The sequence below is a fragment of the Lithobates pipiens genome, unplaced genomic scaffold, assembly GCF_037356315.1.
Source record: "Lithobates pipiens isolate NorthernLeopardFrog02 unplaced genomic scaffold, aLitPip1_a1.2 Scaffold_27, whole genome shotgun sequence".
In the NCBI taxonomy this organism is placed as follows: domain Eukaryota; kingdom Metazoa; phylum Chordata; class Amphibia; order Anura; family Ranidae; genus Lithobates; species Lithobates pipiens.
Window position 1 is genome coordinate 18,120,190 of NW_027507788.1, and position 17,568 is coordinate 18,137,757.

General features: G+C 47.0%; 1 protein-coding gene across 1 annotated transcript in view; it reads left to right on the forward strand.

Moving 5' to 3' along the window:
- Window positions 1-17,568, forward strand: part of LOC143933606 (B-cell receptor CD22-like) — a 58,643-nt gene that overhangs the window by 40,220 nt on the left and 855 nt on the right. The window contains exon 8 of the mRNA XM_077456552.1: window positions 7,014-7,100. Within this exon, the coding sequence (XP_077312678.1) occupies window positions 7,014-7,100 (87 nt within the window). The remainder of the gene's footprint in view (window positions 1-7,013; window positions 7,101-17,568) is intronic.

A 17,568-nucleotide genomic window follows, 5' to 3' on the forward strand; every position in this document is an offset into this window, starting at 1 on the left:
AACGCACCTTCTGCAACTTCCCACTTTGGCTCAAGCCTGTTGCTCCTGCCCTACCCCTACCACCCCTGCGGAAGGGCCTGCCTCTTCCTCTGCATGTCATTTTTTAAATGACCCTGTGACAAAACTCTTAGTCCCTATACCGCTGAAGGACTGCTGCAGTATAGGTGAGCGGTCAGCAGTGGTGCACGTCAACCCTATCTATTGTGGACCTATAGCGGTCCTTACAGAACAGCAGACTGTACCGCACTCAAGCCTATGTACCGTAGCACCCTATACCAAGTTACCAGTCCTTATAAGAACTTTTGTGGACCAAGCAGGTTGTGTATTAGTGTTTAGCAGACTGTACGTCAGTCCCTATACCGCTGAAGGACTGCTGCAGTATAGGGCAGCGGTCAGCAGTGGTGCACGTCAACCCTATCTATTGTGGACCGATAGCGGTCCTTACAGAACAGCAGACTGTACCGCACTCAAGCCTATGTACCGTAGCACCCTATACCAAGTTACCAGTCCTTATAAGAACTTTTGTGGACCAAGCAGGTTGTGTATTAGTGTTTAGCAGACTGTACGTCAGTCCCTATACCGCTGAAGGACTGCTGCAGTATAGGGCAGCGGTCAGCAGTGGTGCACGTCAACCCTATCTATTGTGGACCGATAGCGGTCCTTACAGAACAGCAGACTGTACCGCACTCAAGCCTATGTACCGTAGCACCCTATACCAAGTTACCAGTCCTTATAAGAACTTTTGTGGAACAAGCAGGTTGTGTGTTAGTGATTAGCAGACTGTACGTCAGTCCCTATACCAATGAAGGACTGCTGCAGTATAGGGCAGCGGTCAGCAGTAGTGCACGGCAACCCTATGTATTGTGGACCGATAGCGGTCCTTACAGAACAGCAGACTGTACTGCACTCAGGCCTATGTACCGTAGCACCCTATACCAAGTTACCAGTCCTTATAAGAACTTTTGTGGACCAAGCAGGTTGTGTGTTAGTGTTTAGCAGACTGTGCGTCAGTCCCTATACCGCTGAAGGACTGCTGCAGTATAGGGCAGCGGTCAGCAGTAGTGCACGGCAACCCTATGTATTGTGGACCGATAGCGGTCCTTACAGAACAGCAGACTGTAACGCACTCAGGCCTATGTACCGTAGCACCCTATACCAAGTTACCAGTCCTTATAAGAACTTTTGTGGACCAAGCAGGTTGTGTGTTAGTGATTAGCAGACTGTACGTCAGTCCCTATACCAATGAAGGACTGCTGCAGTATAGGGCAGCGGTCAGCAGTGGTGCACGTCAACCCTATGTATTGTGGACCGATAGCGGTCCTTACAGAACAGCAGACTGTAACGCACTCAGGCCTATGTACCGTAGCACCCTATACCAAGTTACCAGTCCTTATAAGAACTTTTGTGGACCAAGCAGGTTGTGTGTTAGTGATTAGCAGACTGTACGTCAGTCCCTATACCAATGAAGGACTGCTGCAGTATAGGGCAGCGGTCAGCAGTAGTGCACGGCAACCCTATGTATTGTGGACCGATAGCGGTCCTTACAGAACAGCAGACTGTACTGCACTCAGGCCTATGTACCGTAGCACCCTATACCAAGTTACCAGTCCTTATAAAAACTTTTGTGGACCAAGCAGGTTGTGTGTTAGTGTTTAGCAGACTGTGCGTCAGTCCCTATACCGCTGAAGGACTGCTGCAGTATAGGGCAGCGGTCAGCAGTAGTGCACGGCAACCCTATGTATTGTGGACCGATAGCGGTCCTTACAGAACAGCAGACTGTAACGCACTCAGGCCTATGTACCGTAGCACCCTATACCAAGTTACCAGTCCTTATAAGAACTTTTGTGGACCAAGCAGGTTGTGTGTTAGTGATTAGCAGACTGTACGTCAGTCCCTATACCAATGAAGGACTGCTGCAGTATAGGGCAGCGGTCAGCAGTAGTGCACGGCAACCCTATGTATTGTGGACCGATAGCGGTCCTTACAGAACAGCAGACTGTACCGCACCCAAGCCTATGTACCGTAGCACCCTAGACAGACCAAGTTACCAGTCCTGATAAAGAGCTTTGTGGAACAAGTGAGTTGTGAATGATTAGCAGACTGCAGCAGAAGGGCAGCAGTCAAGTATAATATTCTTTCTATATTTGGAAGAAAGAATATTATACGTGTACAAGCCTATTACCGTACCACTGATACCAGTCCTGAAAAGAACCTTTGTGGAACTAATAGTAACAGCAAGTCTTTAAAATTATCCTCACTGCCTGACACACTGCTTCCTGCCTGTCCCTATACAAATTGGCAAAAAAGAGTAGGCTGGAACGATTAGCTGGAACAGCTCTTTTGTGGACCTGATAGTAACAGCTAATGATGATGATGATGATGATGATGAAGAAAGACTAATCTGGCTGAGCTGTCCCTAAAATAGCAGCATACAGCGCTCTGTCCCTTTATCTAAACTGACAAAAGAAACTCAGGCTGCTGACCTAACACCTATACCAGTCCTGAAAAGAACTTTTGTGTACCAAATAGCTAGCGTTTTCTCTGTCCCTACTCCACACAGGATCCTTTCCCTACAGTGACAGAAGAAAGAATGTAAAATGGCCACCGGATCGGGTGTATTTATAGGTTAGGGGGAATGTCCAAGTGTCCATGAGCTGTCATGTCTCAATTGGTTGTCCTGTAACACATGATAAACGTGTCACGAAAGGTTAAAGTTCTTGTATACATTAAACACGTAAGTCCGCCGGGGCGAACGACGGAAAAAGGCGTTCGAACCCGCGGACGGCGAAAGTCGGAAATTCGCCGCGAAACGACCGCCGGGCGAACCGTTCGGCCATCACTAGTGATGACTGCACAAGAGAGTGATGCTTGTGACACGGAGAACATCAATACTTGAAAACACTCAATGGAGGTACTCTTACCAGCAGAGGTGGACACACATACCATCTGGCAGTTGGTTGGATGCCCTTGTTAATGACCGTTTGAGTCGAAACGCGTAGGGATGGCTATCTGAGAGTCCCATACTGCTTTTTTTAAACAATTTTACACTATTTTATTGTACTATTGTGTCCTTTCTTATGTCTCCTTGAATGCGAGAAATTTTCCAATAAAACATTATTGGCTGATCTGCACTATATGGAGCACTTTTTTCCTCCTTTTTTATGATATTCTTGGTACCGGTGAACACTGACGGGTTGGATTCTGAAGCTTTGGATGTGTGTGGAATCCACCTTTGGCCGTGAACCCATCCCTGTGATTGGGACCGCGTCATCATACTTAAAGACAACCATCCGGCACCTCAGTACCACATCCAAAAGACAACCATTTATGCGCAATTGACCCACTGCCAGATGGTATGTGTGTCCACCTCTGCTGGTAAGAGTACCTCATTGAGTGTTTTCAAGTATTGATGTTCTCCAAGCATCACTCCCTTGTGCAGTCATCACCTCCGAGACACCACGGTTGATTCACATTTGGATTTAATTCCCTACATTGACTCACATTTTCCAGTTGTATATTGGTCATTGGACTTTAACTTGCACATTGCACTGTACAGTTCACTTTGTGATTTTTATTCATTTTTTCATATGGCTATTACAAGCCTTATATTTGTATGACTTTGTTTGTTTGAGTGTTAGCAGCTACAGAAATAATTTTTTCTTTTTTTTTTGTGTTTATCACCACCATTTTTCTAGGTTTAGCGCGGTGTTCTCTCCCTTTTTTATGAAATACTTACCTTAGGACAAATCCCTTCAGTGACGTGCCGTCACCGCCAACAGGGCTTCCATCTTTACCCAGTCTTTCTATTGAGGGTTCTGGTAGCTTGAATGGCCGAGCCATTATGACTTCACTGGTCATGGCACATCGCTCTGAAGAACGGCACAGGTATGCCCTTCGTCCAGAGCCCATGCACCTCGGACGTCACTGGCTGCAAAAAGAGCAAATATCTCCTAAATGGTGCACATCCAGGAGATATTCATTTAACCTACAGGTAAGCCTTATTATAGGCTAGCCTGTAGGTACAAATCGCAAAGCGGACTTTACTACTACTTTAAAAGGAGAATTCTGTAAATTATGGTTGTCTAGAAAGTATAGCTAATGTCCAAAACTATTTTTATTTTGAGCAGAGTAGGTAACGGATAAATGCCTCTTAGCCCTTGTACACACGGTCGGAGATTCCGACGGAATGTGTCCGATCGGACCGCTTTGTCGGATATTCCGACTGTGTGTGGTCTCCATCGAACTGTTTCCCTCGGAGTATCCGACGGACCAAGTTTTCCAACTTGTTGGTAAAATTTTCTGACAAAATGCTCCGATCGGACATACTCCGATCATGTGTAGAGAATTCGGATCGGACAAAGTGCCACGCATGCTCAGATCAAATTCCTACACCAAAGCTATTGGCTACTAGCGTGAACGTAGTCCCGTCGTAATGAAATAACGTCATCACGTCGGATTTTCCGACAACTTTGTCCGACCGTGTGTATGCAACAGTTTCGGACAAAATCCGTCGGACAAAATCCGACGGATTTGGTCTCCGACCGTGTGTACAAGTGCTAACTTGTTATCTGTGTCTCAATAGGGATATTTCTCTTTAATTCTTGTCCTGTAGTCACAACAGGAAGTGAGAGGAGATGTTTTCAAAGTGAGGGAAATCTTCTCTAAGGCTGGCCATGCATATTCAGCAGGAACCAGCCAAGGATCAAACCATTAATGGGCTAAATGTACCAAACTGATCGATTGATCAACTCGGGTACAACCAGCTTGCCGGATTCTCTTGTGATTTTTCGCAAGCAGTTGCTATAGCCACTAGTGCTAATCACTGTTTTCCCTCAGAGAAGACAATGGTCCGGCAGGAGGGATTCCCCTGTCAACACAGGAAATAAATTTGCTCCGTGTATTGTCGGCTTAATGCCCTGTACACACGGTCGGAAATTCCAATGGAAAAAGGTCCAATCAGATTATATTGTTGAGAAATCCGATCGTGTGTGGGCTCCATCGGACTTTTTCCGTCGGAAATTGAGTCGGAAAAAAATTTGAGAGCAGGATCTCAAATTTTCCGCCAAAAAAAAATCCGATCAGACTTTTTCCAATCGCTTGTAGAGAATTCCGATCGGACAAAGTGCCACGCATGCTCAGATCAAATTACGAGACCAAAGCTATTGGCTACTTGCCTCAACGTAGTCCCGTTGTAACAAACTAACTTGATCACGTTCCAAACTATTGGATTTTCCGAAAAATTTGTGTGTATGCAACACCAGTTTAGGACAAAATCCGTCAGAAAAAATCCGATGGATTTTGTTGACAGAATGTGCGACCGTGTGTACTGGGCATTAGACAGATCTTATGGGAACAATTAACCCTACTTGGACTACTTCTCCTTTCAACCCCAATTTTGGGTTCCTCTTTTCTATCGGTCCAAGGGACAATGGTTATTGGGAAAAATAGAGGAAGTAAATGTCTCTATCAGAAACACAGATAACAAATAATAAAAGCCAGACAAGAGTTCTAACTCATCATTACTTCAAAACTACAGAAAAAAGAAACCTTTGGCTTTAGATAAACTTTATCAACCACTAGTGATACTGCAGCTATCTTTAAGAGCCCTTTTACATTGACAGCGCAGCCGCGTCAGCGATAAAGCTCCACTATTTTTTAGTGGCACTTTACCGTTGTTTCTGAGTCGCTTTTCGGCTGCTAGCAGGGCGCTTTTAAACCCCCGCTAAAGGGTTCAAAGCGCCGCTGCCGAGGCGCTTTTCAGGCTTTTTTTTAGCTGAGAGCGCAGACGGGGGACCCCCAGAAAAGAAGGTACGGGGATGTTCTGTGCAACACCATTTAAAGTGGAAGTAAACCCGCCTATCATTTTCAGCCAAGGAAGCTGCCCTCTTGGCCTCTGTTTAATTTTCAAATGCACATGTGATCAGTTCTGACTCCAGCCATTGGAGGGTTCGACAGTTTGGCTGAGAGCACAACCAATGGGACAGTTGCATTCCTGGCACCTGACGGGAATGTAACTGTTTTTGAAACTGTTAAGTCAATGGGTTTACTGCCACTTTAAAGTGGTTGTATGCTCACTTTTGTAACTTTTACCTACAGGAAAGCCTATAATAAGGCTTACCTGTAGGTAAAAAAAATATCTCCTAAACCTGTACGGTTTAGGAGATATTCCCCTTGGTATGCACCGCTGACTGCAGCGGCGCATGCGCACAAGGGGGTTCTCGCCGTGAAAATCCGGCAGCGGCCGACCGGCCGGACTGAAATCTCCCGCGCGCGGCTCCGGCGCTGTGAGTGGCCGGAGCCGCGATACCCGAAAGAAACGCTGAGGGAGCATGTCAGCTCCCTCGGCGTGGATCGGGCCAGATGTCGGGGCCTCGTTCTAAGGTAAGTATTTCATAATGAGCTAGTATGCGGTGCATACTAGCTCATTATGCCTTTTGCTTTGCAGGTTTAAAAAAAAGAAAAAAAAATTTGCGGGTTTACTACCGCTTTAAGTGGGGACTTAAATGTGCAAAACCTAGGACCATCCAACTGAAGACTATTGGCACCTGCTTATGCTCCATTGCTGATGGTGCGAAGGTGACAAAGTAAAAAAAAAAAAAGAGACAGTCTTTCCATAGGCTGACCAAGAAGCCGATACATCAAGGGTTAACAGAACTCCAACAGGTTACACTTCCTGCAGCTACTTTCAGAGATTCTGGAACATCTCCAACTAGCAGTATGAAAAACGCCAGAGGGCGCCAACTAATTGTAGTATAAAAAATACTTCAAAAACAAAACAAAAAAAGAAGTTGTGAGTGACCATTTGTCAGTTTTTTTGTCTGTTTTTCAGTTTTTTTTTTTAATAAAATGTATTTTTAGTACTACACTTAGTTGGCACCCTTTGCTGTTTTCTTTTCGTACTGTCACTGAGCCACCTCCTCTACTGTTGCATATACTTAGAATCTCGATGGAAGATCCAAAATGACTAAAATGACACCTTTGCAGTCTAATAATAATTGTCCTAAAATTTCTAGGTGCCCCATAATCCACAACCTGTCGTTGAAAGTCCTTATGCAGCATTGCAGACAGAGAACAGATGTCCGGACTATGAACAACTCCAGGTGACAACTTCCTAACAGCAGAAAATCTTGTAGTTATATTGTTTAAAGAGATCCTGTCACTAACCCACTCCTATTTAAAGGGACATGTCTAGGTAAATAACGCACATAAGCTTTATTTGTTTGCCCTCGGTGTGCTGAAGCAGATCTTTTATGTTTAATTCCCTCTGAAGCTACGGAGTCTTTTGGCTCCAGATCCATAGAACTGCTCCCTGTTCCACGGCCCTGATGTTGGCCAAGGTTCTGACAGGGGCTGGAGAGGCCCCACACAATTTGCACATAGTGTTAACCATTTAAGCCCTGGACCATTTGGCTGGCCAAAGACCAGAGCACTTTTTTTTGCAATTCAGCACTGCGTCGCTTTAACTGACAATTGCGCGGTCGTGCGACGTGGCTCCCAAACAAAATTTACATAATTTTTACCGAAAAAATAGAGCAGTATTTGATCACCTCTGCGGTTTTAATTTTTTAGGCTATGAACAAAAAAATTTTGACAATTTTGAAAAAAACGCATTATTTTTTAGTTTTTGCTATAATAAATATCCCCCAAAAAAATATATATTTTTTTTTCCTCAGTTTAGTCCGATACCTATTCTTCTTAGTTTAGGATAATATGTATTCTTCTCAGTTTAGGACGATACGTATTCTTCTCAGTTTAGGACGATACGTATTCTTCTCAGTTTAGGACGATACATATTCTTCTCAGTTTAGGACGATACGTATTCCTCTCAGTTTAGGACGATACGTATTCTTCTCAGTTTAGGACGATACGTATTCCTCTCAGTTTAGGACGATACGTTTTCCCCTCAGTTTAGGACGATACGTATTCCTCTCAGTTTAGGACGATACGTATTCTTCTCAGTTTAGGACGATACGTATTCCTCTCAGTTTAGGATGATACGTATACTTCTCAGTTTAGGACGATACGTATTCCCCTCAGTTTAGGACGATACGTATTCCTCTCAGTTTAGGACGATACGTATTCCCCTCAGTTTAGGACGATACGTATTCCCCTCAGTTTAGGACGATACGTATTCTTCTCAGTTTAGGACGATACGTATTCTTCTCAGTTTAGGACGATACGTATTCTTCTCAGTTTAGGAAGATACGTATTCCCCTCAGTTTAGGACGATACGTATTCCCCTCAGTTTAGGACGATACGTATTCCCCTCAGTTTAGGACGATACGTATTCTTCTCAGTTTAGGACGATACGTATTCCTCTCAGTTTAGGAAGATACGTATTCCCCTCAGTTTAGGACGATACGTATTCCCCTCAGTTTAGGACGATACGTATTCCCCTCAGTTTAGGACGATACGTATTCCTCTCAGTTTAGGAAGATACGTATTCCCCTCAGTTTAGGACGATACGTATTCCTCTCAGTTTAGGACGATACGTATTCCCCTCAGTTTAGGACGATACGTATTCCCCTCAGTTTAGGACGATACGTATTCCCCTCAGTTTAGGACGATACGTATTCTTCTCAGTTTAGGACGATACATACTCCCCTCAGTTTAGGACGATACGTATTCCTCTCAGTTTAGGACGATACATACTCCCCTCAGTTTAGGACGATACGTATTCCCCTCAGTTTAGGACGATACGTATTCCCCTCAGTTTAGGATGATACATATTCTTCTCAGTTTAGGACGATACGTATTCTTCTCAGTTTAGGACGATACGTATTCTTCTCAGTTTAGGAAGTGTCACGATCACTCGGGCGTTTCGGCCGTACACAGGAGACTTACCCGTAGAAACCTGTCGTGGAGAACCCGTCATTTCCCCTTGACGCGCGCTAAAGCTAACGAACGCACTCGCGTCAACATGAACGAGCGCGCGCACGCACGTGGGTCACGAACGGGCGCATGTCTACTCGCGGGGGCGCGCTGACCCATCGTACGACCGTTTGGCGCCCTAAGGTCTTCTTAAGGCACTTGCTCCCTTCCATCCGTGCTGTCCAGTCTACAGCGTGTCCGTGACCTTGCTTCCTGTACCTATACCTGTTACCTTGATTCCTGATACCCGGCTTGTTCTTTGACCCTGATCCGTTGCTGCCTGCCTACGACCTCTGCTTGTCTGACCACGTCTCTGCCTCATCCTCTTGTACCTTGCTGATCGATTCCTGCTGACCCGGCCTGCACCTGACCCTGCTGTTTCTGCTTACCTGTTGGGGTTCCTGTATTTCCTGACGTCCACCTGCCTGCCAGTCTCCTCACTTGTGCCTGCCTGCTACAGTCAAGTACCATCAGCTCTACCTACTCGCTGTCGGTGCCCAGCTGCTTATCCGGACCAGTCCTATCTGCCAGGCACTTGTGCCCCCTGAACTTTTGAATACCTGTCTCCATCTCCAGGGGTTCATTAGCCAGGGGATACGAGGGGCCGCTCCCTGCATTCCAGGCTCAACTACTAGGTACGTGACAGTACTGGACAGCCATGTCCGAGCCTGCGCAGGGAGCCTCCCCCATGGACGAGCTCTGCCACCACCTGGCCAGCCTTACTCAGGCAGTTAAGAGTTTACAGGAAGGCTACGGTAGACTGGAGGAACAAGTCCAGGCGCTATCCGCTTCTGCACCAGTTGCTCCTGGGGCCCATGCTCCACCGTCAGTCGTGATGTTGCCACCCGAACCCAGGGTCCCAACTCCGGAACGATTCGCGGGAGACCGAAACAAGTTCAGGGCCTTCCGCAACTCCTGCGAACTCTATTTCGCCCTGCAACCTAGGACCTTCTCCCTTGAGGCGACGAAGGTGGGATTTGTCATCTCTCTGCTAACAGATGAACCCCAGGCCTGGGCACACCGTCTTTTGGAACGGAAGGACCCATCCTTAGACTCCATGAACACCTTCTTCCAGGCAATGTCCAGACTCTATGAGGATCCCCAACTCGCCGCAACCGCAGAAGCAGCCTTACATGCCCTGCAACAAGGTCGCAGGCCTGTGGAGGACTACGTCTCAGAGTTCCGACGATGGAGCGCAGACACAGACTGGAACAACGCGGCCCTGCGGTATCAGTTCCGCATGGGCCTCTCCGAGGCTCTGAAGGATGAGTTGGCACGTGTGGGTGTCCCTGAGACTCTGGAAGCCCTGATAGACACCTCTGTCCAAATTGACAGGCGTTTGAGGGAGCGCCGCCAAGAACGTTCTTCCACAACTACTCGCCCGATCTGGATGCTACCACGGGTGCCTAGTCACCCAACTCCTCCTGTTCCAGTCGCATCCACATTGGACACCCCAGAACCCATGCAGCTGGGGCTACTCCGCCCATCTCTGACTCAAGAAGAACGTCAACGTCGCCGGGTCAACAACCTCTGTCTGTACTGCGGAGAACCAGGGCACTTTGTTCGCTCTTGCCCAGCTAAGATGCGTAAGTGCCTCCTTGTTCCACCTGTTCCCTCACCTGTGTTGTCTGATAACATCTCTCATCTGGCTGTTCCTGTTCTCTTACAGCTTCCAGGAAGGACTGTCTCAACCCACGCAGTTATTGACTCCGGGGCATGCAGTGGCTTTGTAGACTCGTCCTTTGCCCGAAAAAACAGGATTCCCCTTAGACCGAGAGAGAAGGGGCTCTCGGTATACCTGGCTGACGGGTCTACCTTGGGATCAGGACCAGTGACCCAGGAGACTAGCCCCCTATCCGCTGTCATCGCCGGAACTCACCAAGAACTCCTTTGCCTAGACGTCATCCAGTCTCCTCTGTTCCCCATCATTCTAGGTATGCCTTGGTTGAAGGCACACAACCCACGCATTGATTGGGCCACTGGAATAATTGAATTCCCCTCGGACTACTGCCTCCAGCATTGCTGCCCGACTCCCAACGGGGACTCCTCGGCCCTTCTCTGTCTGGAATCGGATGATGAAACCCGACAAGCTGTACCTAAGGAATACCATGCTTTTCTGGATGTCTTCAGTAAGAAGGGGGCAGAGACTCCTCCTCCCCATAGGCCATATGATTGCCCTATAGAACTGCTCCCGGGGGCAGAAATCCCCTTCGGAAGAATCTTCCCCCTATCCGAATCTGAACTGAGTACCCTGAAGTCCTACTTGGATGATAACCTTGAAAAAGGATTTATCCGACCCTCTACCTCCCCAGCCGGCGCTGGGATTTTCTTCGTGGAAAAGAAGGACCACTCCCTGCGCCCATGTGTGGACTATCGGGCTCTAAACAAGATCACCATTAAAAATCGCTACCCCCTGCCGTTAGTACCTGAACTTTTCCAGAGACTGGGTTCCGCTAAGTTGTTCACAAAGCTGGATCTTCGGGGTGCCTACAACCTCGTCCGTATCAGAAAGGGTGATGAATGGAAAACAGCCTTCCGTACCCGCTTCGGGCACTACGAATACTTAGTGATGCCATTCGGGTTGTGTAATGCCCCAGCCACGTTCCAGCATTTTGTCAATGACATTTTTAGAGATTATCTTGATTTGTTTGTAATTATTTACCTGGATGACATCCTAATCTTTTCCTCCACTCTAGCCATCCACAGGGAACATGTTAAGAAGGTTCTGACCCGTCTCCGCCTTCACGGTTTGTACGCCAAGCCCGAAAAATGTGTTTTCGAAAAGGAGAGTATTCAGTTCCTCGGCCTGGTCATCTCGGTTAGAGGGGTAGAGATGGATCCCCAGAAGATCTCCGCAATCCAGGACTGGCCTGCCCCCTCCGATAGGAAGGGAGTTTAGCGATTTGTGGGCTTCGCTAACTTCTATCGTAAGTTCATAAAGGGATTCTCTTCTATTATCGCCCCCATTACCGGGCTGACCAAGCAGGGCCAAAGGTTCCGTTGGACCCCCGAAGCACAAGAGGCCTTCAAAACCCTGAAGGATTTGTTTGTCTCAGCCTCAGTCCTGAAGCACCCCGATCCCGCTCTACCGTATACCCTCGAAGTTGACGTTTCAGAAATAGCAGTCGGAACTATACTTTCCCAGAGGCAGGGACCCAAGTCCTTACTCCATCTGGTTGCTTTCTTCTCTCGCAAATTATCAGAGGCCGAAAGAAATTACGACGTCGGTGATCGTGAGCTATTAGCAATTAAGTCTGCACTCGAGGAGTGGCGCTACCTGCTGGAGGGGGGCTATCCATCCAATCCTGGTCTATACCGACCACAAAAACCTGGAATATTTAAAGACAGCTAAGAGATTGAAGCCTCGTCAGGCCAGGTGGGCACTCTTTTTCTCAAGATTTGTATTCCACATTACTTACCGTCCCGGATCCAAGAATACTAAGCCAGACGCTTTATCCCGCATGTTTAGTCAGCCGGAAAACTCGCCACCTACCGATACCATTCTTTCTGCTGGGAACTTTCTTCTACTCCAGGGAGATGTGGTGTCTCAGGTCAAGCGGGCCTCCATAGGCGCTACACCTCCACCCGGTGCCCCGTTGTCCTCCAACGATGACCTTCTGTGGCATGGGAACAGGATCTTTGTCCCCCAGGCAGTTCGGACCCTGGTTCTGGCCTCCTGTCATGACCACCCTCTGGCTGGCCACTTTGGGGTATTCAAAACCCTGGAATTACTCAGGCGTACTTTCTGGTGGCCACGGATGAAGGACGACTGCAAGAGGTATGTACAGGCCTGTGCCACCTGTATTCGGAGTAAGGGCGACAAGTCAAGAGCCTGGGGTCTACTAAGACCACTACCTGTTCCTGATAGACCATGGAGGATGATCTCCATGGATTTTATCGTCGAACTCCCCCCTTCGGAGAACCATACAACGATCTTTGTCGTAGTCGACAGACTCACTAAGATGGCTCACTTCTTGCCCATGAAGGGCACTCCCTCAGCCGCAGAGACAGCTAACGCCTTTGTTAAAGAAATTGTGAGACTTCATGGCATTCCCGCCAACATCACATCTGATAGGGGGGTGCAGTTCACCTCAAGATTTTGGAGGGCGCTCTGTGGAACTCTGAAGATCGATCTTTGCATGTCCTCAGCCTACCACCCGCAGACCAACGGTCAGACCGAGAGGACGAATCAGACACTGGAACAGTACCTTCGCTGCTTTTCGTCCTTCTCTCAAGACGACTGGGTCTCTCTGTTACCAATGGCTGAGTTCGCTTACAATAACACAATCCATTCGGCCACCAAGCAGTCCCCTTTTTATGCGAACTTCGGGTTCTATCCGTTGTTTTTGTCTGGCAGTCTTCCCGAGTGTTCGGTACCAGCGGTTCAGAAGAGACTTAACTTCTTTGAAGAAAATAACAAGCTCTTACAAGAAACCCTGGCCAGGTCACAGGAGCATAACAAGGAAGTCTTCGACAGAAGGAGAAGAGGGGAGCTGGATCTTAAGGTTGGGGATCGGGTCTGGTTGTCCACCTTGAATCTTAGACTGTCCTGTCCCTCCAAGAAGTTGGGCCCGAAATTCGTGGGTCCCTTCCCGATCAAGAGGAAATTAAATGACGTGGCGTTTGAACTCAAACTCCCTGAATCTTTCCGAATTCATCCAGTGTTCCATGTATCGCTTCTCAAACCTGCAGTCGCGGACCCCTTTGCTGACAGGACCTCCAGTCCCCCAGAACCTGTGTTGGTCAATGGGGAGATTGAGTTTGAAATCGAGGCCATTCTGGACTGTAGGAAGAGAAAGAACCAGGTCCAATTCTTAGTCAAATGGAAGGGGTACGGACCCGAAGAGAACTCCTGGGAGCCAGAAGCTAACATTCATGCCAAGAGACTCATCCGTGCCTTCAAGAATTCCCACCCGAACAAGTTGGCTCAGTTGGGCATCCGGAGGCTGCCCCTTGGGGGGGGGGGCAATGTCACGATCACTCGGGCGTTTCGGCCGTACACAGGAGACTTACCCGTAGAAACCTGTCGTGGAGAACCCGTCGTTTCCCCTTGACGCGCGCTAAAGCTAACGAACGCACTCGCGTCAACATGAACGAGCGCGCGCACGCACGTGGGTCACGAACGGGCGCACGACTACTCGCGGGGGCGCGCTGACCCGTCGTACGACCGTTTGGCGCCCTAAGGTCTTCTTAAGGCACTTGCTCCCTTCCATCCGTGCTGTCCAGTCTACAGCGTGTCCGTGACCTTGCTTCCTGTACCTATACCTGTTACCTTGATTCCTGATACCCGGCTTGTTCTTTGACCCTGATCCGTTGCTGCCTGCCTACGACCTCTGCTTGTCTGACCACGTCTCTGCCTCATCCTCTTGTACCTTGCTGATCGATTCCTGCTGACCCGGCCTGCACCTGACCCTGCTGTTTCTGCTTACTTGTTGGGGTTCCTGTATTTCCTGACGTCCACCTGCCTGCCAGTCTCCTCACTTGTGCCTGCCTGCTACAGTCAAGTACCATCAGCTCTACCTACTCGCTGTCGGTGCCCAGCTGCTTATCCGGACCAGTCCTATCTGCCAGGCACTTGTGCCCCCTGAACTTTTGAATACCTGTCTCCATCTCCAGGGGTTCATTTGCCAGGGGATACGAGGGGCTGCTCCCTGCATTCCAGGCTCAACTACTAGGTACGTGACAGGAAGATACGTATTCTTCTCAGTTTAGGAAGATACGTATTCCCCTCAGTTTAGGACGATACATATTCCTCTCAGTTTAGGACGATACGTATTCCTTTCAGTTTAGGACGATACGTATTCCCCTCAGTTTAGGACGATACGTATTCCCCTCAGTTTAGGACGATATGTATTCTTCTCAGTTTAGGACGATACGTATTCCTCTCAGTTTAGGACGATACGTATTCTTCTCAGTTTAGGACGATACGTATTCCCCTCAGTTTAGGACGATACGTATTCCTCTCAGTTTAGGACGATACGTATTCTTCTCAGTTTAGGACGATACGTACTCCCCTCAGTTTAGGACGATACGTATCCCTCTCAGTTTAGGATGATACGTATTCCTCTCAGTTTAGGACGATACGTATTCCCCTCAGTTTAGGATGATACGTATTCTTCTCAGTTTAGGACGATATGTATTCTTCTCAGTTTAGGACGATACGTATTCCCCTCAGTTTAGGACGATATGTATTCTTCTCAGTTTAGGACGATACGTATTCCCCTCAGTTTAGGACGATATGTATTCTTCTCAGTTTAGGACGATACGTATTCCCCTCAGTTTAGGATGAAACGTATTCCTCTCAGTTTAGGACGATACGTATTCCCCTCAGTTTAGGACGATATGTATTCTTCTCAGTTTAGGACGATACGTATTCCTCTCAGTTTAGGACGATACGTATTCTTCTCAGTTTAGGACGATACGTATTCCCCTCAGTTTAGGACGATACGTATTCCCCTCAGTTTAGGACGATACGTATTCCTCTCAGTTTAGGACGATACGTATTCCTCTCAGTTTAGGACGATACGTATTCCTCTCAGTTTAGGACGATACGTATTCCTCTCAGTTTAGGACGATATGTATTCTTCTCAGTTTAGGACGATACATATTCTTCTCAGTTTAGGACAATATGTATTCTTCTCAGTTTAGGACGATACGTATTCCCCTCAGTTTAGGACGATATGTATTCTTCTCAGTTTAGGACGATACGTATTCCCCTCAGTTTAGGACGATACGTATTCCTCTCAGTTTAGGACGATACGTATTCTTCTCAGTTTAGGACGATACATATTCTTCTCAGTTTAGGACAATATGTATTCTTCTCAGTTTAGGACGATACGTATTCCCCTCAGTTTAGGACGATATGTATTCTTCTCAGTTTAGGACGATACGTATTCCCCTCAGTTTAGGACGATACGTATTCCCCTCAGTTTAGGACGATACGTATTCTTCTCAGTTTAGGACGATACGTATTCCCCTCAGTTTAGGACGATACGTATTCCTCTCAGTTTAGGACGATACGTATTCCCCTCAGTTTAGGACGATACATATTCTTCTCAGTTTAGGACAATATGTATTCTTCTCAGTTTAGGACGATACGTATTCCCCTCAGTTTAGGACGATATGTATTCTTCTCAGTTTAGGACGATACGTAATCCCCTCAGTTTAGGACGATACGTATTCCCCTCAGTTTAGGACGATACGTATTCTTCTCAGTTTAGGACGATACGTATTCTTCTCAGTTTAGGACGATACGTATTCTTCTCAGTTTAGGACGATACATATTCTTCTCAGTTTAGGACGATACGTATTCTTCTCAGTTTAGGACGATACGTATTCTTCTCAGTTTAGGACGATATGTATTCTTCTACATATTTTTGGTAAAAAAAATTGCACTGACCGTCTATTGATTGGTTTGCACAAAAGTTATGGCGTCTACAAAATAGGGGATAGTTTTATGGCATTTTTATTATTCATTTTTTAATAGTAATGGTGGTGATCAGTGATTTTTATTGGGACTGTGACATTATGGCAGACAGATCGAACACTTTTGGTGTGATTTTGGGACCATTCACATTTATACAGTTATCAATGCAAATAAAAATGCACTGATTGCTGTGTAAATGTGACTGGCAGTGAAGGGGTTAACCACTAGGTGGCGCTGTAGGGGTCAAGTGTGTCCTAGGGAGTGATTCTAACTGTGGGGAGGAGGGGCTGTGTGTGACATGTCACTGACTGATCACCGCTCCTGATTACAGGGAGTGGTTTCACTAGGCAGAATGGGGAGATGCTTGTTTACATCAGCATTTCCCCGTACTTCTTCTCCGTGAGACAATCGCGGGTATCCCCGCGGACATCGAGTCTGTGGGAACCAGGATCACGCTCACGGAGCTCCCGGCGGGCGCACGCCCGTAAACCGCCTCTTAAAGGGCAATGTACATGTACATTAATCTACCTGTACGGTATACATCGGGCTCGTACAGGCAGAATCACGTACCTGTACAATGCCCTTTAAGACGTGGTCAGTGGGTGCCCGCGGAAAACTCCGCGAATCAGGTCACAGGTCTCGCGGACTCCATCTCTGCAGGGATGCCCGTGATCGCCTCATGGGAGGAAGAACGGGGAGATGCTAATGTAAACAGCATCTCCCCATTCTGCCTAGTGACAGTGTCACTGATCACAGCTCCCTGTGATTGGAGCAGAGATCAGTGACATGTCACACATAGCCAGACCCCCCCACAGTTAGAAATACTCCCCAGGACACACTTATCCCCTACACTGCCACATAGTGGTTAACCCCTTCACTGTCAGTGTAATTTACACAGGAATTAGTGCATTTGTATAGCACTGATTGGTTTATAAATGACAATGGTCCCAAAAATGTGTCAAAAATTTCCGATGTGTCCGCCATAATATCGCAGACATGATAAAAATCGATGATCGCCGCCATTTAAATTTTTTTTTTAAATATTAATAAAAATGCCATAAAACTATCCCCTATTTTGTAAAAGCAATAACTCTTGCACAAACCAATCAATAATGGCTTATTGCGATCTTTTTTTACCAAAAATATGTAGAAGAATACGTATCGGCCTAAACTGAGGAAAAAAATGTTTTTTTTTATATATTTATGGGGGATATTTATTATAGCAAAATGTAAAAAATAATGCGTTTTTTTTTTTTCAAAATTGTCGCTCT